Here is a 17,550-nt window from a genome sequence, read left to right as displayed (position 1 = left end):
GGTCCCCACCCACGGGGGTTCAGGGGAGGGTTTGTGTCGGTTGGCAGGAGAAGGAGGCGGGCTCCACCCAACTAACAGATCCTTGGACCGGCGCTAGAAGACCTAGAATTTGTGGCGGGTTTCTCTGACTGTAGATGACTGTTCTACAATCTCTTCGAGGCAAGATGTCCGCACCAAAAAGGGGAAAACAAAAAGAAAGAAAACAAAAACAAACCAAGCAAAAATCCACAAACTCTTAATACGCCACTAGTGTCTCGGCATGAACCTCACAACCTTTTTTCCACGCCCTCCCATTCCTAAATGACGTCTTTGATGTGAGAAACACAAAAAATGGGGGGGGGGGCAGAAAGGACCAGTTGGGGTTGGAAGGTCTGGATGAGACTGGTGACAGGAGAGAGATGTGGCACATCTGACGCGGCATTGTTAACGAATCTATTTTATTTTTATTCTACATATTTTATTTTATTTTATTTTATTGTTGACTGATTTAATATTCCTAGGGCTATTATGTTGGGGCGGCTATGGACATGCCATCATTGCGTGCTTGATGATGTACGTCAGTCTTGGCTATCCCTGCCACACCCATCGGGAAGAGAGCTTCTTCTTCTTCTTCTCCCATGTCAAGGATCATATTCAGGGATCCGGAACTCGGGATGAAGCACAACCCCCCTTGTGCCAACACTGCATATGTTCTGCAGCACGGGACTTGGCTCCGTCGATCAAGGATTGATCTCCGTCTGCGGCCGGCGGGCCGTTAGTACAGCGCCTAGTGGATCAAGGCTTCAAGGTCGATAGTTTCATCCTGTTTCTCCTTGGGGTGGATCATGCCAAGAGAAAAACCAGAAAAATCAAAAGAAAAAGGAATTAAATATAAAACTGCCAAGGCTATTGCGTCAGGACCATCGGGGGAGGCATCACGTTGTGCAAGAGGAGAACCAAATGATGCGGGCGCATATGAAAGATCAGATCCATTTCCAATCCTCAAATCACAACGCTGAACCACCGCGGGCCGTTGACGCGGATACAGTGGGTCTGGTCACAATAGTTCGTCCCAGCTGGGCGGAGAATGCCAAGCTGACTGGTGTGTCGATCACGGTAGATCAGAGGCTGACCTGGGTTATACAATGTCTTCATCCCGAGACTTACTCATGTGAGAGAGATGTGTGTGAGGCAAGCCCTTCAGGAGGTGGGGACAACAAGGGTGAAAGTGGGTTATGTTTCGATCGACAGGGACAGACCCATTCTGTAACTGCCAGAGCGAATGTAGTTACGTGCTGAGTTGACGTACGTCTCTGGCAAGGGATCGTAGCGTGGAATGCCCTGTAAGGAACTTCGATCTCATAGTGAGAGAGGCCTGGGGGTTTCGCCTGCTTGTATATAGCAATGCGCTCCCCCGAAAGTCTGTGCTTGAAACTATACCACACTCTCTCATACACTCTCTTGACATCCTCTCTCTTTTTTTCATACTTTCTTTTTTTTTTTATTCCCCGTCTCTTAGGCTGTCGCCACTTTCTTCTCGTTAGAACATCTCCACTGTATACATTCGTTTCCACAAGAAAAGAAAAAAAGAGAGAATATGTCACAATTACCCAAGATGGTCGAGGACCACAAACATCAAACCACTGTCCGAGAATTGGTTCCGGGCTCTTCAAGCTCTGCAGAGCCCCCGTCCACTGCCAGCAGCAGCACATTTGGCGAGGTGGACTGGAAGGGCCCTGATGATCCAGAGAAGCCGATAAACTGGCCCCGAAGCAAGAAGAACCAGATCCTCGGTGCTGTGTGTCTGATGCGCTTTACCACGTACGTCCTGCTTACTGCACTCATGCCCCATGCATGATCGGGAAATAAAACTGACATGGCTCTTTTCCAGGCCACTTGCCTCATCGATGATGGCCCCGACCATGCTCCAGATTGAAAAGGAGTTTGCAGGCACATCACCGATGCTGATCAACTTCACTGTTTCTATCTATGTAAGCTTACTTCAATTGCATGCTTCCATATCCGAAAGTATGATTCTAACCACCGAGTTTTCTAGATCATTGGCTTTGGTATTGGTCCTCTGTTATTAGCTCCTCTTTCTGAGATCTATGGCCGCAACAACATCTACCATGGAGGAAACGTCCTCTTCACCATCTGCACCGCTTGCTGTGGTCTCTCCCCCAACGCTACCTCTCTCTTGATCTTCCGCTTGCTCGCTGGTATTATGGGTGGTGCCCCGTTGACGAACGGCGGTGGTACCATCGCTGATCTGGTGCCATCCAACGAACGAGGATTGTGAGTACTTGACACGAGCCCATGTCTCACCAGCCTCCGTGCTAATTCCGAATATAGCATCATGAGTGTGTTTAGTCTCAGCATGCTGCTAGCTCCCGTACTGGGCCCTGTTGCTGGAGGATTCCTGGGTGAAGCCGCAGACTGGCGATGGATCTTCTGGCTGCTGACGATTTTGGTAAGTACCATATGTCTGGATCTGCAGAAGAGTGATTCGATCTAACTGTTTGTTTCTATAGAGCGGCCTTACCACCATCGTCTGCTTCATCTTCCTGCGTGAAACCTTCGGCCCCGTCCTCCTCGAGCGCAAAACTGCCGAGATGCGCAAACTGACGGGCAACCCCATGCTCCAACCCGCCGGCAAATCCCCCCTGCCCTTCCAGAAACTCCTCGGCCGCGCCATCATGCGCCCCATAGAACTCCTCTGCACCAGTCCCGTCAGCATCGCCATGGCCCTGTACATGGGTCTGATCTACGGTATCATCTACCTGCTGTTCACCTCGTACACCGAAGTCTTCCAACATACCTACGGCTTCAGTCAGGGCATTGCGGGCCTCACGTACCTGGGCATGGGTCTGGGCTGCGCAACACAGCTATTCCTCGGCGCCTGGAGCGACAAACTCCACGTCCAGCTGACGGCGAAGAACGGCGTCGAGCGCGCAGAGTACCGTCTCCTGATGCTGATCCCTGCGGCGCTGTCTCTCCCCGTCGGTCTGATTATCTATGGCTGGACCGCGCAGTACCACGTCCACTGGTTCGTGCCTCTTATTGGCACTTTCTTTATTGGTGTCGGCTTCTCGGGCTCCATGACCAGTGTCCAAACTTACCTCGTTGCCGCTTTCACCTCGTTTTCGGCCAGTGCCCTCGCTGCCAACAACGTCGTCCGCAGTCTGGCTGGTGGCCTCGTCCCTCTGTCTGGTCCTGACATGTACGCCAAGCTGGGCCTCGGATGGGGCAACACGCTATTGGCACTCCTGGCCCTGGCGTTCGGTCTGGCTCCTATGTGGTTCTACCGAACCAAGGACCGACCGCAAGAAAGCAAAGAATGCCCAGTCTAAAGAACAAGACTGGGGTTCTTTTGTATATAGGGATTTTATGGTATTTCGTCCATCTTTCGTTCTCCATTGTTTGAATTGTTTTATTTTGACATGTTGCACCCTTCCCGCCCACAAGGACTCACCTGGTGGATCATTCATTCCTTAATTTCCCCAGCGCCTTGTTGTCTTTCTCTGTCTGTTTTCCCTATTATTTTTCTCGGCTTTTGGCTATTGGCAGTTTTTGGCACTGCACTCACTGCACATACCCCTTTTTCCTTTTAGACTTGTTTATTGTCCTGCATTCTGTCGGCATTCGCGCATCATGGTCCGGTGTTCCCTCGTCTCTTTTTGGTTTGCATTGGTTGGTCGTTTGTCTTGAATCACTTTGAATGATTCCATTCTATCTTTATTATTTTCTTGTTTTTGTTTTATATAGAAGTTCATCTAAAAGTACTTAGTCGTTGATTCCTTGACTCGAGTTTAGGCCAGGTGGCCTTGTAGAAATCTGTCAATTTGCCTCTACCTACGTAAGATTTCGAGAAACCTGATTTGATATTGGGTTTTAATAATTAGAGAAGTTATTGATTTCAAATACCCATGAACTGCACCTAGGCAGGTTTCGCTCTTAGTGTCAGCTCTTATTGCCAAGGCAAAGGCTGGCCAGTTGACAGCGGCTGGCCGAAATTCTTTCCTTCAAATAGCTGGATATTGTATTGCTGCTTCTTGCAATTTTCTATTTGCTTTCAATTCAGGCAGAGCAAGCAGACTCGTAAATATTTCTACTTCCCTTAATAATAGACAATCATGCGAGTGAGCTTAATTTAGATGTGGGAAAGAAACTATCGTTGTCAACTCGATAACAAAAGGTCCACCACCACAGTGGGAATCTGTGGAATCGCCTGTTCCACTCTTGAAGATGGGTCTATGACATGTTCTTGACAGCAGTGGGGATTGGGCTTCTAACGATTTTCCTATTGTGTCGCTTCCGCTTCTGGGGCTTTCATTCCGAGGCGTTGTATACTTAGGTCGCCTCGACCAGACATAGATTCAAGATCGGATCATGTTCGAATTTTTTATGCCTACACTACGAGTCACTCATAGTCATAAAAAAAATGTATGAAATTGGGTTAGACCTAGAACTAGATCAGGTAAATAATGTTTTGGAGGAGGCTCATTATCATCATGGACTAAATAATGTTCGAATGTAGAGCAAAGAATGTCCAGCCTCTCTTTTTTTTAACTCTTCACTTTGACTGAACCATTTTAAAACCAATTTCTTTCACACAATTACCAACCATGGTTAAATGGCCGCTAAAATGGAGGGGCCTTATTGTGATAAATTTGGACACATTGATCGACCCCGATCCCGCTGGTTGGCCTAATCACGACGTTGAGTCTTTCCAGAACAAAAATACACGAGAGACACAAAAATAGCACTCAACACGCTGTCTTAGAGCACTGTGCAATCAAATTGGCATTCATGAACTTCTCACCAGAAATCAGGCGAACTCAACATCACTCCTACTCAATGGTTGATAGTAGGTAGCATACACTCATACGTCTGTCTCAGCATTGTTTGGCCAATTATCCCCAAAATAGATGGTTTAAACGAAAAGAGCCTTATACTAATGCAACCCATGGCAGGGGACATCCCTGATCCCTGTCAAAAAATAGAACTTCGGGTCCTCGGGATTGTCTTCCTGCTTGTTTATTTTTGTTCTTGACATCAGAGACATCTCTGATCGAGTGCGCTATTCCTGATCGGGCAAGTTGGTGCCCTTCATCTTTCGATCCACTGTGACCAGCCTGATTTTCTCGATCCGCCTTCGAGGCCTTAGCTGGGAATGGATATTCTGGGCTGTTGCCTCTTAAGGCTCTTGGAGGTCTTACGGTTCTTAAAGCTTTTAAAAACCCCATCACTTCATGCAGTCAAGTCGTTATACTTCATTCATTATCTTCTCGAGAAACGGTTTATAGAACCATAGATCTTGCCTTCTGTTTTTCACTGCAGCTGTTGCAAAATGCCAGGAGTTCCATCCAGTCGAGGCTGCGACTCTTGTCGCCAGCAAAAGAAAAAGGTATGATTTCTAGCCGTCAACTCCATCTACGAGTGGTTAATTGTTGCTAACCTATAAGTGAAGTGTGATTTAAAACAGCCAGTCTGCACCCGCTGCACCCGCCTCCACCTGAAATGCGTAGGTTCCGGTCAGCAACGCTACAAATTCAAGGAACAACCCTTGAGCCCAGCGTCGCAACACGACCAATATCCGGCTCCCGGCCACATGTTCCCGGCCGGGTCTCCAGCGCGATCACCAAGTAATGAGTCTACGATGGTAGCGCAGGCCTTTGTGTCGGCATTACAAGTAACGGATCTTCGCTACAACCTCAGCACTTACGGGACCTTTCTCTATGATATTCCACGGCGTCTAGGGAGCAATGCTGTTTTAGATGCCGCTGCCAATGTTATGGGTAGTGCGTTTCCGTTTTTGCATGCCAGGCAATATCCCCCTCATGTGCTTGTGCGCTATGGACGGGCTCTGCGAACGCTGAGGACTTGTTTGGATGATCCGGTTGAAGCGCCAACGCCTAATACTCTGTGTGCAATTTACTTGATTATTATATGCCAGGTTAGTGATTCTCTTCTTTGGGTTGAAGTTGCATTGATTGTGTATATGTTGTGGAATAAAGGCTAATTTCATTTGTAGGGCTGGCTTGGAAAGGCCGATGGCAACTGCCCGAGTCACGGACAAGCCATTGCGCATCTGCTCAGGGCTGCCGTCTTGCGGGAGTGGACAAGCACCTTCGAGGCAGATATGGTGTTAACATTATGTTTACCCGTGGTACGTATTCAAGTCCCATGTCTCGGGTGCAAGGACGAGACCTGATAAACGACTATGTATAGATTCTAGAAAGTATCGCCAACCCCAGTCTCAGATTCGATCCGACATTTTGGGACAATGCAATGGCTTTTACACGGCGCAGCTCTATGGCTCGCGAGTCCAGTACCGGACAGTCAACAATTGGGCTACGCCGACTAGCAAAAATCCCAGATTTCCTGCGGTTCCCAGACCCGCATCTCCACGAGATCACAGCAACCTACCAGCGTATGCGCGACCAGTCCTACAGAATGCGTCACCAGCTAGCCCAATGGTCTCGAGTAGCTCCATCCTCTTCAATGGAATACGCCCGCTACCGCGCAGCATACTGCATCCTAGTTGCACTGGCCGTCACTCTGAACTCGATCCTGGGCGCCTTCGATCCCAGCAACAGCGCGCTGGCGGGCGAGGCCGCCTTCTTCTGTGAGGAGATTGCCACTACCGCCGAACTGGCCTCGTGCCATCGCCCGCTCGGTGCTGGCTATGCGTCGCTGTGTCTGGTGGCTGCGTGGGCGGCCGTGCTGGACCCGCGGCAGTTGGCCCGCATCGAGGGTATTCTGCTCGAGTACCAGACTGATTTTCCCGAGGTGCAGTGGTTTGATCGGGCTGTTTGGCTGAGGACTACGTTTGCCAATCTGCGTCAGAGAGTCGCGGAGAGAGCTAGTGTGAGCGATTTTGAACACAGCAGGCTTTTTGCGGCGAATGAGGCTTGTGTGGTCTTGTAAGTCCGGTATAGGCTGGTCTTTTATGGTAGCGAGCAGAAGTGGCGTTTATATTTATGCACTGTAAACTATCAAATACTCAAATAGAACAACTTGGAATAAACATATTTCTATCCAAAGTCTTTAAATCGGTTTATTCACGACTGAACCCATGCCTGGCTTATCGGGCATCAGATCAACACCAACATTACCTAGATAGACAACAGACGGAGTGTAAGCGTCCCGCCCCGGCCCCCTAATCATAAGCGTCGACTCTTCCAATCTGCAGATTACATCCTATTCGGACCCAGACCCCCCACCACAGTGGACCCCTGTTGGGCGAGCCCAAAGCACAAATACTATATGAAGTAACTGGCTATATGGAATTCTCTACTTGTAATAGGGCATTATTCTAACCTGAGCACTTGAGTGGCCTCTTTTTGATTAGTTTCAAATCTTTATTATATAGTATTACCTAGCCGGTGCCTAAGTTCACAGGCTGCGTCAAGAGAACGCCATGATAATTTTAGGTACCTGTGCTTAGACGGGAAACATCAAGGTTTCAGACCCACGGGGGGCTGTCTATTCTAGTAGACGTCTTCTAGTAGCTCCCCTATTGGCAGATTATGTATGACTAGCATACTAGGAGTGTGAGAAGAACAAGCCCCCTATTCTTCCCATTTGAAATGTTTATATTCTTTACTACCCTTACTATCCACGCAATACTAATGTCTAGATCGACACGTCGGCCAAACTCCTCCTCCATCCTAAGCGACCATAATGCTTGTTCGCCTCCTTGTGGCTCTATGCCTACTGACCTTGTCTTGCTCGGCTTCAAAATTCAATGATTATCGACTGAGAGATGCCCCCTCTCCTGGATTCCGGGAAGTGTCTGATGTGGCTAGCTGCAATGGCAAGGACATAAAGGGCCTTGCTCGGGAAGTCAAAACACTGTTTGATAAAACACTCGACCGTGCCAAGGATATCAACAAGGATACTGTTAGCACTACGCCTGCGAATAAAATCACCGCCGAAGCCGCATATAAGATATGGAATCAACAATATAAGAAGTCCGCGCCCTCCAAGGAGGATAAAAAGAACCAAGACAAGGAAGAAACAATCACATATCCCACTGGGAGAGTCATACTTGACAAAGTGCAAAGTTAGTCAATCTGGCAGAAACTATGTCTTCTAACTATATCTAATACATTCGACATAAGAATTTTACCGGCACGGATTATCGCGTTTGATGGCGAACAATATCGAGGTAGAGTGTGGTGGTGCAGAATGGAAATGGGTAGAAATGGATCCCACCAAGAAACCCCCTAAGGGGGCTAGTTGTGAGTTTTATAAAAATATTTTATGCTCCTGCCTTTACTGATCATTATTTTCTTTTCTTTTAAATGCAGCATGCGACCCCGGATATTGGAGGAACAGCCGGACAAGAATAAAATCCCCGCTACATCCTGGGGATATCGAGAAATTTGGGATCCCAAAGCCTGGCCAAGATATCTGTGATTGGAATACCAAACTTGCAGCTTTTGCTACTGAAGCGTACGACCTCACTATATGCGACCGTTTTTGGAATGAAATCACATTGGCTACAGCCAAGGCGACTATCAAGGACTTGCCGGATGGGACCCGGGTTGACAAAGTGCTTGCAAGATCAGCCATTGCGCTCCATGAGATCATGCATCTCACTAGCCCTGACGGTACTTCCTTATATTTTTTTGTTGATCTTGTTCCTAATCTATATACAATCGATCTGACCATCTTCCAGTTGATGATAAGGATTTTACGTACAAGGGGAAAAGTTACCCTGCTCTTGGATCACAAGGATGCATAGCATTGCGGATGTTTCATGCGAAAGATGTTCTGCTTAATGCAGACAGCTATGCAATCTTCGCAATGATACTTAACCTGATTCCGTATGTCGCAGGAGACGGTCTTAGGGAGAGAAAAGTGGAGACCTAGAAGAAAGAGGGCCTATCAAGATATATGAGCAGTTACAGGAAGGGTATTGTTCATTAGATGATTCCTGGCATAGATGATTAATGAATGAAATGTCGCTCTAGATACTCAGCTTCACAGAGAAGAGAACAGTAGAAACGCTTAGATCACTTGGCTCTAAGAAAGAGGCTCTTGGGAGACATTTGAATACTGATATGAATAGAATACGAATACTCAAACAGATAGGAAACATATCTCTATCGAATATCTCAAATGTTATTATCCACACCTGAACCTCTCTGCCTGGCTTATCGGGCACCAGACCAATATTGCCTAGATAGGCAACCAGTGCGATGACCTCATAAACAGCCATTTCTTGGCCCCCACCCCTTTTCCATTCCGCAATTCAGTCCTTGCGTGTGTCTCTGCAATATTATCAGTCACATCTTCGCAGAAATGGGCGGCTTCGACCTCTACTGCGTGGTTTGCGGCGCCGGCCTAAGCAGCCACGGGTGGGATCCCGAGGTGTTACCAGGAGAAACGACAGCCTGGATGGAAGATATCCGGCTCATCGGCCAGAATCCAGAGAAGACATCCATAAACAAGTAAGCCCATGGAAAAATAAACACGACGATGGCGCCGTGCTCAGTGTTTCGACCAGAGCGTTTATCTCGGGTCGCGCGCTCTATGACGACTCGGGGTTCTTTGACGTCGAACCTGGAGATGACCCCAATTTCCCGACCGTGAATCAAATCGATTACAATAGGGATGGGCTTGCCATGATTCGGGGGTGAGTGAGTGCTTTTTCAAAAAGAAAATCAACGCTGGCATTCGATTACTAACTGTGACGGTACCATAGATTCGACTGGGAGGAATCCATAGGTCTTGTGGTCCCGTTCCACACGGCATGCCACCAGTTGCTGCAGGAGGACATCTCGCACTGGTTGAGGAAAAGAGACAGGGTCAATACCGATGTCCTATATCAGACTTTAAAATCATTCGCAGACGAAAATGACGAATGTGCCAATTGCCTGAATCGAGTCGATTACGGGGAGATTTCCAAGCTGCAGGATCAGTATTGGGGGCCGCAGGCTGGCGACGAAGTCTTTGGGGCTCACCCAATTGCTATTCCCGAGCTCGAAACATACTACAAAGACCTGCCATTATTGACAACATCGAAAGAAGAGGAAAGACAGAACAGATGGCACCTAAAGGAAACAACCCCGGACAGAGACCCATTTGCTAAACTGGCCCCGGAACTTCTGCTCATGGTACTGGATAATCTACCAATTCCATCCCTCAACTCTGCCCGAGCTGCTAGTTGCGCCATAGCTAGACTCAAGCTTGACAATGGTTTCTGGTACGGAAAGATAAGGCACGACATGGCTTGGTTGTATGATCTGCCCAAGCACAACGCAGTTGCCTCTCAGAATCTGGACTGGGCTCAAGTATACCAAGATCTTCTCTCGAGAAGTCAATCCGACAACCAAATTAAGGTTGAAGGCCTTGTCAACCGCCGAAGAGTCTGGGGAATCTGCGATCAAATTGCTGCCCAATTCTCGGATTACCAAAAAGCCGCAGACGACCGCAATGGTCGACAATGTCCAATCCTCGCGGAAGCTATTTCCACGCGAATGGCACGACTGGCTGAGCCCGAACAAGCCGATGATGAAACGGCGTCTTTACTTTTGATCGGTGATTTTCCAGAAATGGACCATCCACGCCCTACAATCTGTGTGTACTGGTCAAGTGAAGGTTTCTTGTCAGGACTCCGTGTTCGTCATGATAGCGATTCCTCGGTTAATCCCAAGAACGTCGTCGGGAAAAATGATAACCTGACTGTGTGCAATGAAGTTGCGATAAAACACGGTGACTGGCTGAGAGGGCTCATTGTGACCACGCACTTGGTGATGACCTCCGACAAGAACCCCCAGCACCAGAGGAAGATAGTTGGACTGCAGCTCTTGTTTGCACGAGGCGAATCCATTCAGCTTGGTGATGGTAATGGTGACGCGAGATTGGTCCACGTCAAAAATGACCTTCTGGTCGGACTAATTGCCCAGTGGTCCCCAGCCGGTAATATAAATGGCATTTCACTGCTTCAATGCCCTGTGCTAGGTCGTTCAGCACAAGCAGAGCAGCTAATCCAACTCCAAATGCACCAACCCTACGCCGGCTCTGACATCGACTCACTGTGTTGGAGGGACGGCCTTCCCCCATCAGAGATGACTCTAGAAACAGAGCACACCAGCAACCGGGACCCGGGAAATAAAGAAGAGATGCGCCCAATGGAAACGCTCATCTTCGGCCACAATCAGGAAGAGCTATCAACCATCACCGAAATCTCATGCGACGTTCAATTCGGGGCATTTGAGGTCCGGTACTCCGATCAAACCGTTCAGTCGATTGGGCCGCGGACTTTGACCATGAAATCACTGAAAATTGATGGCTCGGGAGGCGAGCGCATTGTTGCCATCGGCGCCACTACAAAAACTCTAGCCACGACAATCTGGATAGGAACCAATCGCAACCGCCAGCTAGTGGTCGGATCCCACGCAGCAGGTCCGGCGAGCATGAATTGGCGTGCGTCCGAGATAGGGAAGGCCATATGTGGGTTAAGTTGCTTTTGGAGTAGTGCTTCGCCACAGAGTCAACTCGTCACTGTGGCACCGCTTTTTATATCAGTTCCAACTACGTCCTCTGAAACTGGGCCTGCTGAGCTGCAACAACACAGTTGTCGCAAAGATAAAAATGGGTACTTATGGGAGCCGGAACCCCCTCCATCCTCGTGGACCGAAACAGGTCCCATCTATTGCCCGCGTGAGGTGTTTGGTTCCCGTATTGCTGGATCCCTGGACTGGCCATCCAAACACACGACTTTGACTTGGCTTGATTGCACTCAATCCGTGGAAAAGCTCAGGCTGGTCTTTGCGCACCCAACCGCTTTTCTTCCGTTCTCTCCTACCAGCATTATTTTGGAATACAGCGATGGGTCTGTCGGGTCCGTCGGTCCAACCCGCGTCGCGACACCGACAGACTCCGAGGGTAAAGACGGCAGGCCGTGGTGCTGGTGTCATATGGCTTCCAAGTCAGATATCACTCATGAATTCCACTACCATTCTGAGGAGTGGACAGTCGGCGGAGTGCCGCTGGACTGCATACGGCTCTGGGTCGACAATGGGCTGCATGGGTTCCAGTTTTGCTCTGCGAATGGCGAAAGTCCACTGTGGGGGACCTGCGATGGACAGCCTACTGAGACTATTCCGTTTGGGTTGAGTGCTGGACAGGCTGTTGGGTTAAAGGCTTACGTGGATTCGAACAGTAGGCCCGTTACATACAAGGATCAAATCATCGTGGCACTTCAGGCGTTGGCCCCAGCCTCTTAAGGGGCAAGATAAACCACTGCTTGATGGAAGAAATTATTATTTTATTGGCAGGTCTTATATTTGGTCTTTCTTTTCCTCGGATCAGTGTCTCTATGTTGGTGATGGGGCAGTTACACAACTTGATGTTGGCAGTTGTCGACGGCATCTCCGTGAGGGGTGCAAGATTTCTCTTGATGAATCTCATATGAGAGGGAAAAGGAAGTATCATTCTGACAAGACTTTCTGCCTACGAGGCTCCAGCAATTACAAAGCGTTAAACTATAGCTACTGCCTGGTGACCTCGCCTGGTTTCCCCAGGATGGAAGATCAACACGGTTGTCCTGCGTCCAAGTGGTAAACCAGGTTGGATAACCCCTCAGTTTGCTTTGAAATCAACAAACCGCTGAATGTATGAGATATTGGCCCAAAGAAAAGCGGATTGATTGGATGTTTAGAGTAAATACATTGTCCAAAGAGTAAAAATTCACTCGATAGGGCGATCACACCGAAATATGCTTGCCGGATCGTATGATCTAGCTAGATTTAAATCCTCCGATTTGGCAGGGATTGTTAATAGATAAAATCTATCTCCTTCGTCGTTTACGAACTGTTTCTTCTCCCCCAAAACTGTCCAAACTGTCCGAGCTCGAAAGGTCCGAGCTCGCCCTCGCTGGCAAATACAGCTCCCCGGACGTCTACATCAACGGTGAAACAGACACCTGCTGGCACCCGTGGACAACAATGTCGAGGTCAAGCCCCTACGTTTTGAAACACGCACTGACACATTTGTGGTGGTGCTACGGAGCTTGGAAGATACGTGGTTGGGCAAGCATCGCCATCGGGGAAATGTGACGGCCGTTACCCTCAAGGGAGAGTGGTGCTACAAGGAGTATGATTCCTGTTTCATTTGTCTCGTTGCATCGGGTATGTATGCAGTGCTGACAATTACTAGATATGACTGGGTTGCCAGACCAGGGGACTATGTGGTGAAAAACCCTGGCACGATTCATACGCTGCATATGAGTAAAGGCGCCGAGGTGGTTTTTACGGTCTCTGGCAGTCTGGAGTTCTTTCATGATGATGGCAGCTTGAAGAATACTATGGTTGTGTTAAGTTATGCTCGTATATAAGCATTGCGAGAAGCAGAGGCTGGAGCCGAATGATGGGTTGTGGTACTAGCTGGCTTCTTGCTGTCTTTGAGGGAAATAAGATCCAATGAATCAAAATTGGTCTGAAAGCACAATGCAAAATATAACCATACCATTTTGAGATATAAAAAATGTTCACGCCAGTGTTTTCGGCGAGCGAAAGACGTCGAGCATAGTTCGAGTAGACATGCTTTGGCTGGATGTCAAGCAAATCCACTCTGACGACATTCCTATTCCTTCTGCGCTAGGCTTGTGAGAAGTATTCTGATTTGATTTCCTCTCAGTTGAATACTCCGACAGAAACCCCGTTCAGCCCGCATTTCTATCGGGGTTTGGGTTACACGATCTCGATCATCTCGCCGAGAATGACGAGAACGGGGATTGGTTATTGGAAGATATAGAGGATGAACTATCCTGGACAGCCAGATACCGAGCTCGACACATACGCAACCTTGGGTTCAGTAGGAGCAGTGGAATCGATTCAACATAATAATAACAAGGATTCACCCTGAGTCAGTCTCATAGACATGATTCATGTGTTATGCAATTTGTGTCACGGCAAAGTAACCATACTCATAAAATCCACGTCGCCAGCTCATACAACATCTTATCCCGGTCATCTGGATGAAAAACCAACGCTCGAACCTCAATACTCTCCCGTCCAAGCTCCTGCTCTGTCTCCGGATTTACAAACGCCGAGTGCGGCACGCGCCGAGCCCTCCCATCCGTCTTGGAATCAAAGCATTTGATGAGAGTCACCAGCTCCGGGGTTTGCCCGTAGCGGTAGTACCACTTGATATTGGGATCCGGCTTCACTGCATAAGTCTCTCCCTCGCGGTTGGGGTAGATCAGCTTCACCGGGACGAGATCGCTGTCGGGGACCGAGTGGGCATCGGCCACAGCGAGCGGGTCTTTCAGGATCGTGCGGATCGGACGCCACACGTTGATGATTTGGTAGCGCCCCTTGAGAAGCTCGGGTGCTTCGTCGGGGAGGTGGTAAGAGACTCGGTTTGTTGATGCGATGTAGGATTGGTCGATGTGCACGCGTTGGACTGGGCCGCGCAGCTGCGATGCCGTTGTTCCGTCTGATGGGGCTCGGCGGATGGTGTGGTCGAAGATGAAGACGCGGGAGGCTCCCGTGCTGTTTCTGTTAGCTCAGACTGAGATCTATGAGTTGGACATAACGAATGGAAGGGAATAGGTAGTTTAGGTGACAATAAATATCACAAACATACGCATCTTTCAGCAACTGCTCTGTTTCAGGATAATACTCCTTCTTTATTCTTTCTTCATCATGGAAATCCTTCTCGCTGCTTTCGTGGTAATAGAACTGAAACCCCTGGTTGTCCAAGGCATAGTCGAGCTCATGACCGCTGACATCGTGGATGGTGACGGGCAGTGAGATGACAGGACGATCGTAGGTTTCAGGCTTGCCGACGATACTCGGCTCTGGAGGCGAGCCATCTTCATTCTCTTTGAAAAAGTTCAACGTAGTCTGGACGTGACGACGCTTGTCCGAGACAGGGACGGAGAGGTTCTTAGTTTGGAGCGCATCATGAGTGCCGGGAAGTTGGACAGCTGCGGAGGCCATAGTGAAAATCTGTAATGCGTATCAAATAAAACGATTTAATAGCTTGCTGAAGATTCGATGCCAGACATACTGTGGTGGTTATATAGTCGAGCTCATCTTGCGGGGTCTATTTGTCAGAGCAGCACGCAATCCTCGTATGACATGGAGAAATGCTGATAAATGCAAATAGTAACCATTCATCAAGGCGCATTTAAAGCTCCTGTAATGACAGCCAGGCCATGTGATAGAATCGCATTATTAATGATCGCTTTTGCTGCTGTTTTCCTGCTCGTCATTCGACAAGACGGAGATGACGCAACCGTAGCCCTAAAATGACCAAGCCAGCTTGGTAATGCTAAAAATTCTTCCAGAATGTGTCCCTCCTTGGTTATAACTCCAGTTCAACTTGAAGTCTACCTTTTCCATATATATACCGCTGATCCGGGGTACTTTCTGTTATTTGATTTAAACTCGGTAGTCTTTGATTATCTCCCTCGGCGGACCGACAGGCCCTATACTTTAAGTACTCGAATAGGTACCAAAAAAAGTTGAAGAAGCTTTAAATGGTTTGAAAAGCCGAAGAATATGGAAGCATTATAATGATACTTAGAAGAATACTGGCACCGCGCTTATTGCGGCGCGGTCAACCTAGGAAATAAGAAGAAAGAAGCCAGTAGCCATTTCGCAATAATAGCCCGAATATAAATACAAATCAAAGCGAATACAAAAGTCCCTATCGTGGGCTATCGCAACGCACTACTGCCGTGGCGTTTTGCGATCCAACGCGGCACTCTAGGGTGTTTTATATGGAAAAGATAGGTTTTAAGACTCGGGAAGAATATAATTTTAGATAATACCATAACAGCGCAGAAGATATATAATTCTTCAGTTAAACTTAATAATTGAATATATATTTATCAAATCAACCACGAAAATCCTGCAAGGCTCGTCGATAGCTTATTGCGGAGCGTAGCGGAGCATTCTAAACAACCATCCCGGGTCACCTGACCTTTGTCTCTTTAACCCAGGGTAGGCTCAATGTATGTCATGTGACTTGCGCCGAATTCTAGCGATCTGGTTGGTGGAATCATAGCACTCTGATTGGCCAAATCGAATCATCATCAGTGACTTTTGTAGCCCTATGCCCTATACAAACCAGTTTTTGGTATAGCCAAAATCTCGAAGATTGTTCCCGTGATGAATCATGTGATAAGAATCGTGACTACCCCTTTTCTAATCATCTATTTAAAACTTAGACGGGGGTCCTAGGGGCTACCGCCCCCTAGTGTATATATATATATTATATTATATAGAAAAATATATATATAGAAAGATAGAAAATAGATCTTTATTATATTATATTAAACCTTACGTTTAAAATACTAGCCGTAGGCGGGGTCTAAAAATTACGTTTACGCCGAAGCTACGCGACGCAACAAACTAGGAGCCTCTCGATATATAGAAATTGCGCCTATACTGAAGCTACGCTCCGCATCTCTTCGGCGTCTTACCGGCCAGTTAAGGCTGGGGGTCCGGGGGGCGCCGTGCCCACTGGTATTGAAAGGAATATAAATTGACGAATCACAGACCGTAGCGAGGGAAGTAGACCGACGATCGAAAATCCCCGCCCTCTTGGCTGTGTCGATACTTGTCTAATAAGGTATTATATATGTTGATATACAGATATTTACACGTTGGTCGAGACAAGGGTCTGCATTTCGTTATGGATAAATTGGGAGGGCCAGCCCCCCTCCGCCCCCGGCAATTTTCTTGCTCTACCATCTCCTTTTCATACAGGGTCTAGTTTGTTCCAGTTTCTACTTGCCCAACATGAGGATCCCTCAGGGCGTTCTCCTGCTTGCTGTCACGGCCATGTCAATGGCTGATAGTATTCCGAGTATGTGATCCATAAAATGAGTCAAGGGCTCCTAACTCATCTCCTTTCTAGATTTCAACGCGACCGGGCTCCAGAAGAGAATGGAGGAATCACCTGGTTGCGCCGAGCCCGACAAAGATGGTCACAGATTTCGCTGGGCTGCGTGCACAGCTGAAGTGGGTTCTGAGTCAGGTACACCAATGACAACCGGATGGGATGAAGGAGAGGACTGGTGCTGGCTTAGCTCAGACGAAACAACTCGTCAGTCATGCAGTGATGGCGATGCTGGCACGTTGGAATCAGGCGATAAGTGCCTTGGTTACAGTGTTTGGCCTCATAAGAAGCTCCAGTACAAGCATGGAGGCTGTCCTCCAGGTGGTCAACACCAATAGTCTCCTAGTGGCTGTATAGGCTGGCTTTTGTTACTCTTCTATGTATCTATCTATTCTAGCACCGTCTAGGGAGGAAGCAGGAAGATATTTGTCTTGGCTATCCACATCGTCGTTGAAAGTGCTCTAAAAAACATGTTATCAGCTCAAAGCATTGATCTCGTCCAATTTGAGCTGTTTTAATTATATTATAGCTTCATATAGAAGCTCCTAGCGTGGAAATACCTGCCAAGTATAGCCTTAGCGCATTCTACGCCCCGTAAGATCTTGAACTGTTCGTAATTTTGAAAAATAGTGCTATAAGGACCTCAATCAAAACTCCTAAAATTTGACCAAGTCCACATCATAGCCAACGATCTTAATTTAA

At 48.0% G+C, this 17,550-nt stretch overlaps 5 protein-coding genes across 5 annotated transcripts; 4 read left to right on the top strand and 1 right to left on the bottom strand.

Moving 5' to 3' along the window:
• Window positions 1–1,594: 1,594 nt before the first annotated feature.
• On the top strand, window positions 1,595–3,329 carry NUU61_008756 (MFS transporter; the record flags this gene model as incomplete). The annotated part of the gene is made up of 5 exons (XM_056659281.1): window positions 1,595–1,800; window positions 1,871–1,970; window positions 2,036–2,274; window positions 2,332–2,449; window positions 2,511–3,329. 5 exons carry the CDS (start codon window positions 1,595–1,597, stop codon window positions 3,327–3,329), a joined length of 1,482 nt encoding a protein of 493 aa, XP_056507574.1.
• Window positions 3,330–5,329: 2,000 nt separating this feature from the next.
• NUU61_008755 (Zn(II)2Cys6 transcription factor domain-containing protein) lies at window positions 5,330–6,909 on the top strand (the record flags this gene model as incomplete). The annotated part of the gene is made up of 4 exons (XM_056659280.1): window positions 5,330–5,386; window positions 5,450–5,935; window positions 6,014–6,148; window positions 6,211–6,909. The coding sequence occupies 4 exons, from the start codon at window positions 5,330–5,332 to the stop codon at window positions 6,907–6,909; spliced, it is 1,377 nt and encodes a 458-aa protein (XP_056507573.1).
• Window positions 6,910–9,291: 2,382 nt separating this feature from the next.
• On the top strand, window positions 9,292–12,221 carry NUU61_008754 (uncharacterized protein; the record flags this gene model as incomplete). Its single annotated transcript, XM_056659279.1, has 3 exons — window positions 9,292–9,440; window positions 9,497–9,625; window positions 9,695–12,221. The coding sequence occupies 3 exons, from the start codon at window positions 9,292–9,294 to the stop codon at window positions 12,219–12,221; spliced, it is 2,805 nt and encodes a 934-aa protein (XP_056507572.1).
• A 1,700-nt stretch (window positions 12,222–13,921) lies between these two features.
• NUU61_008753 (uncharacterized protein) lies at window positions 13,922–14,939 on the bottom strand (the record flags this gene model as incomplete). Its single annotated transcript, XM_056659278.1, has 2 exons — window positions 13,922–14,489; window positions 14,584–14,939. 2 exons carry the CDS (start codon window positions 14,937–14,939, stop codon window positions 13,922–13,924), a joined length of 924 nt encoding a protein of 307 aa, XP_056507571.1.
• A 1,809-nt stretch (window positions 14,940–16,748) lies between these two features.
• On the top strand, window positions 16,749–17,186 carry NUU61_008752 (uncharacterized protein; the record flags this gene model as incomplete). Its single annotated transcript, XM_056659277.1, has 2 exons — window positions 16,749–16,815; window positions 16,867–17,186. 2 exons carry the CDS (start codon window positions 16,749–16,751, stop codon window positions 17,184–17,186), a joined length of 387 nt encoding a protein of 128 aa, XP_056507570.1.
• Window positions 17,187–17,550: the final 364 nt, after the last annotated feature.

This window comes from Penicillium alfredii (genome assembly GCF_028826965.1).
Source record: "Penicillium alfredii strain IBT 34128 chromosome Unknown utg000011l_segment0_segment0, whole genome shotgun sequence".
NCBI classification, from domain to species: domain Eukaryota; kingdom Fungi; phylum Ascomycota; class Eurotiomycetes; order Eurotiales; family Aspergillaceae; genus Penicillium; species Penicillium alfredii.
The sequence above is the reverse complement of the archived record's forward strand: the minus strand, read 5'-3'. Positions and strand labels throughout refer to the sequence as shown.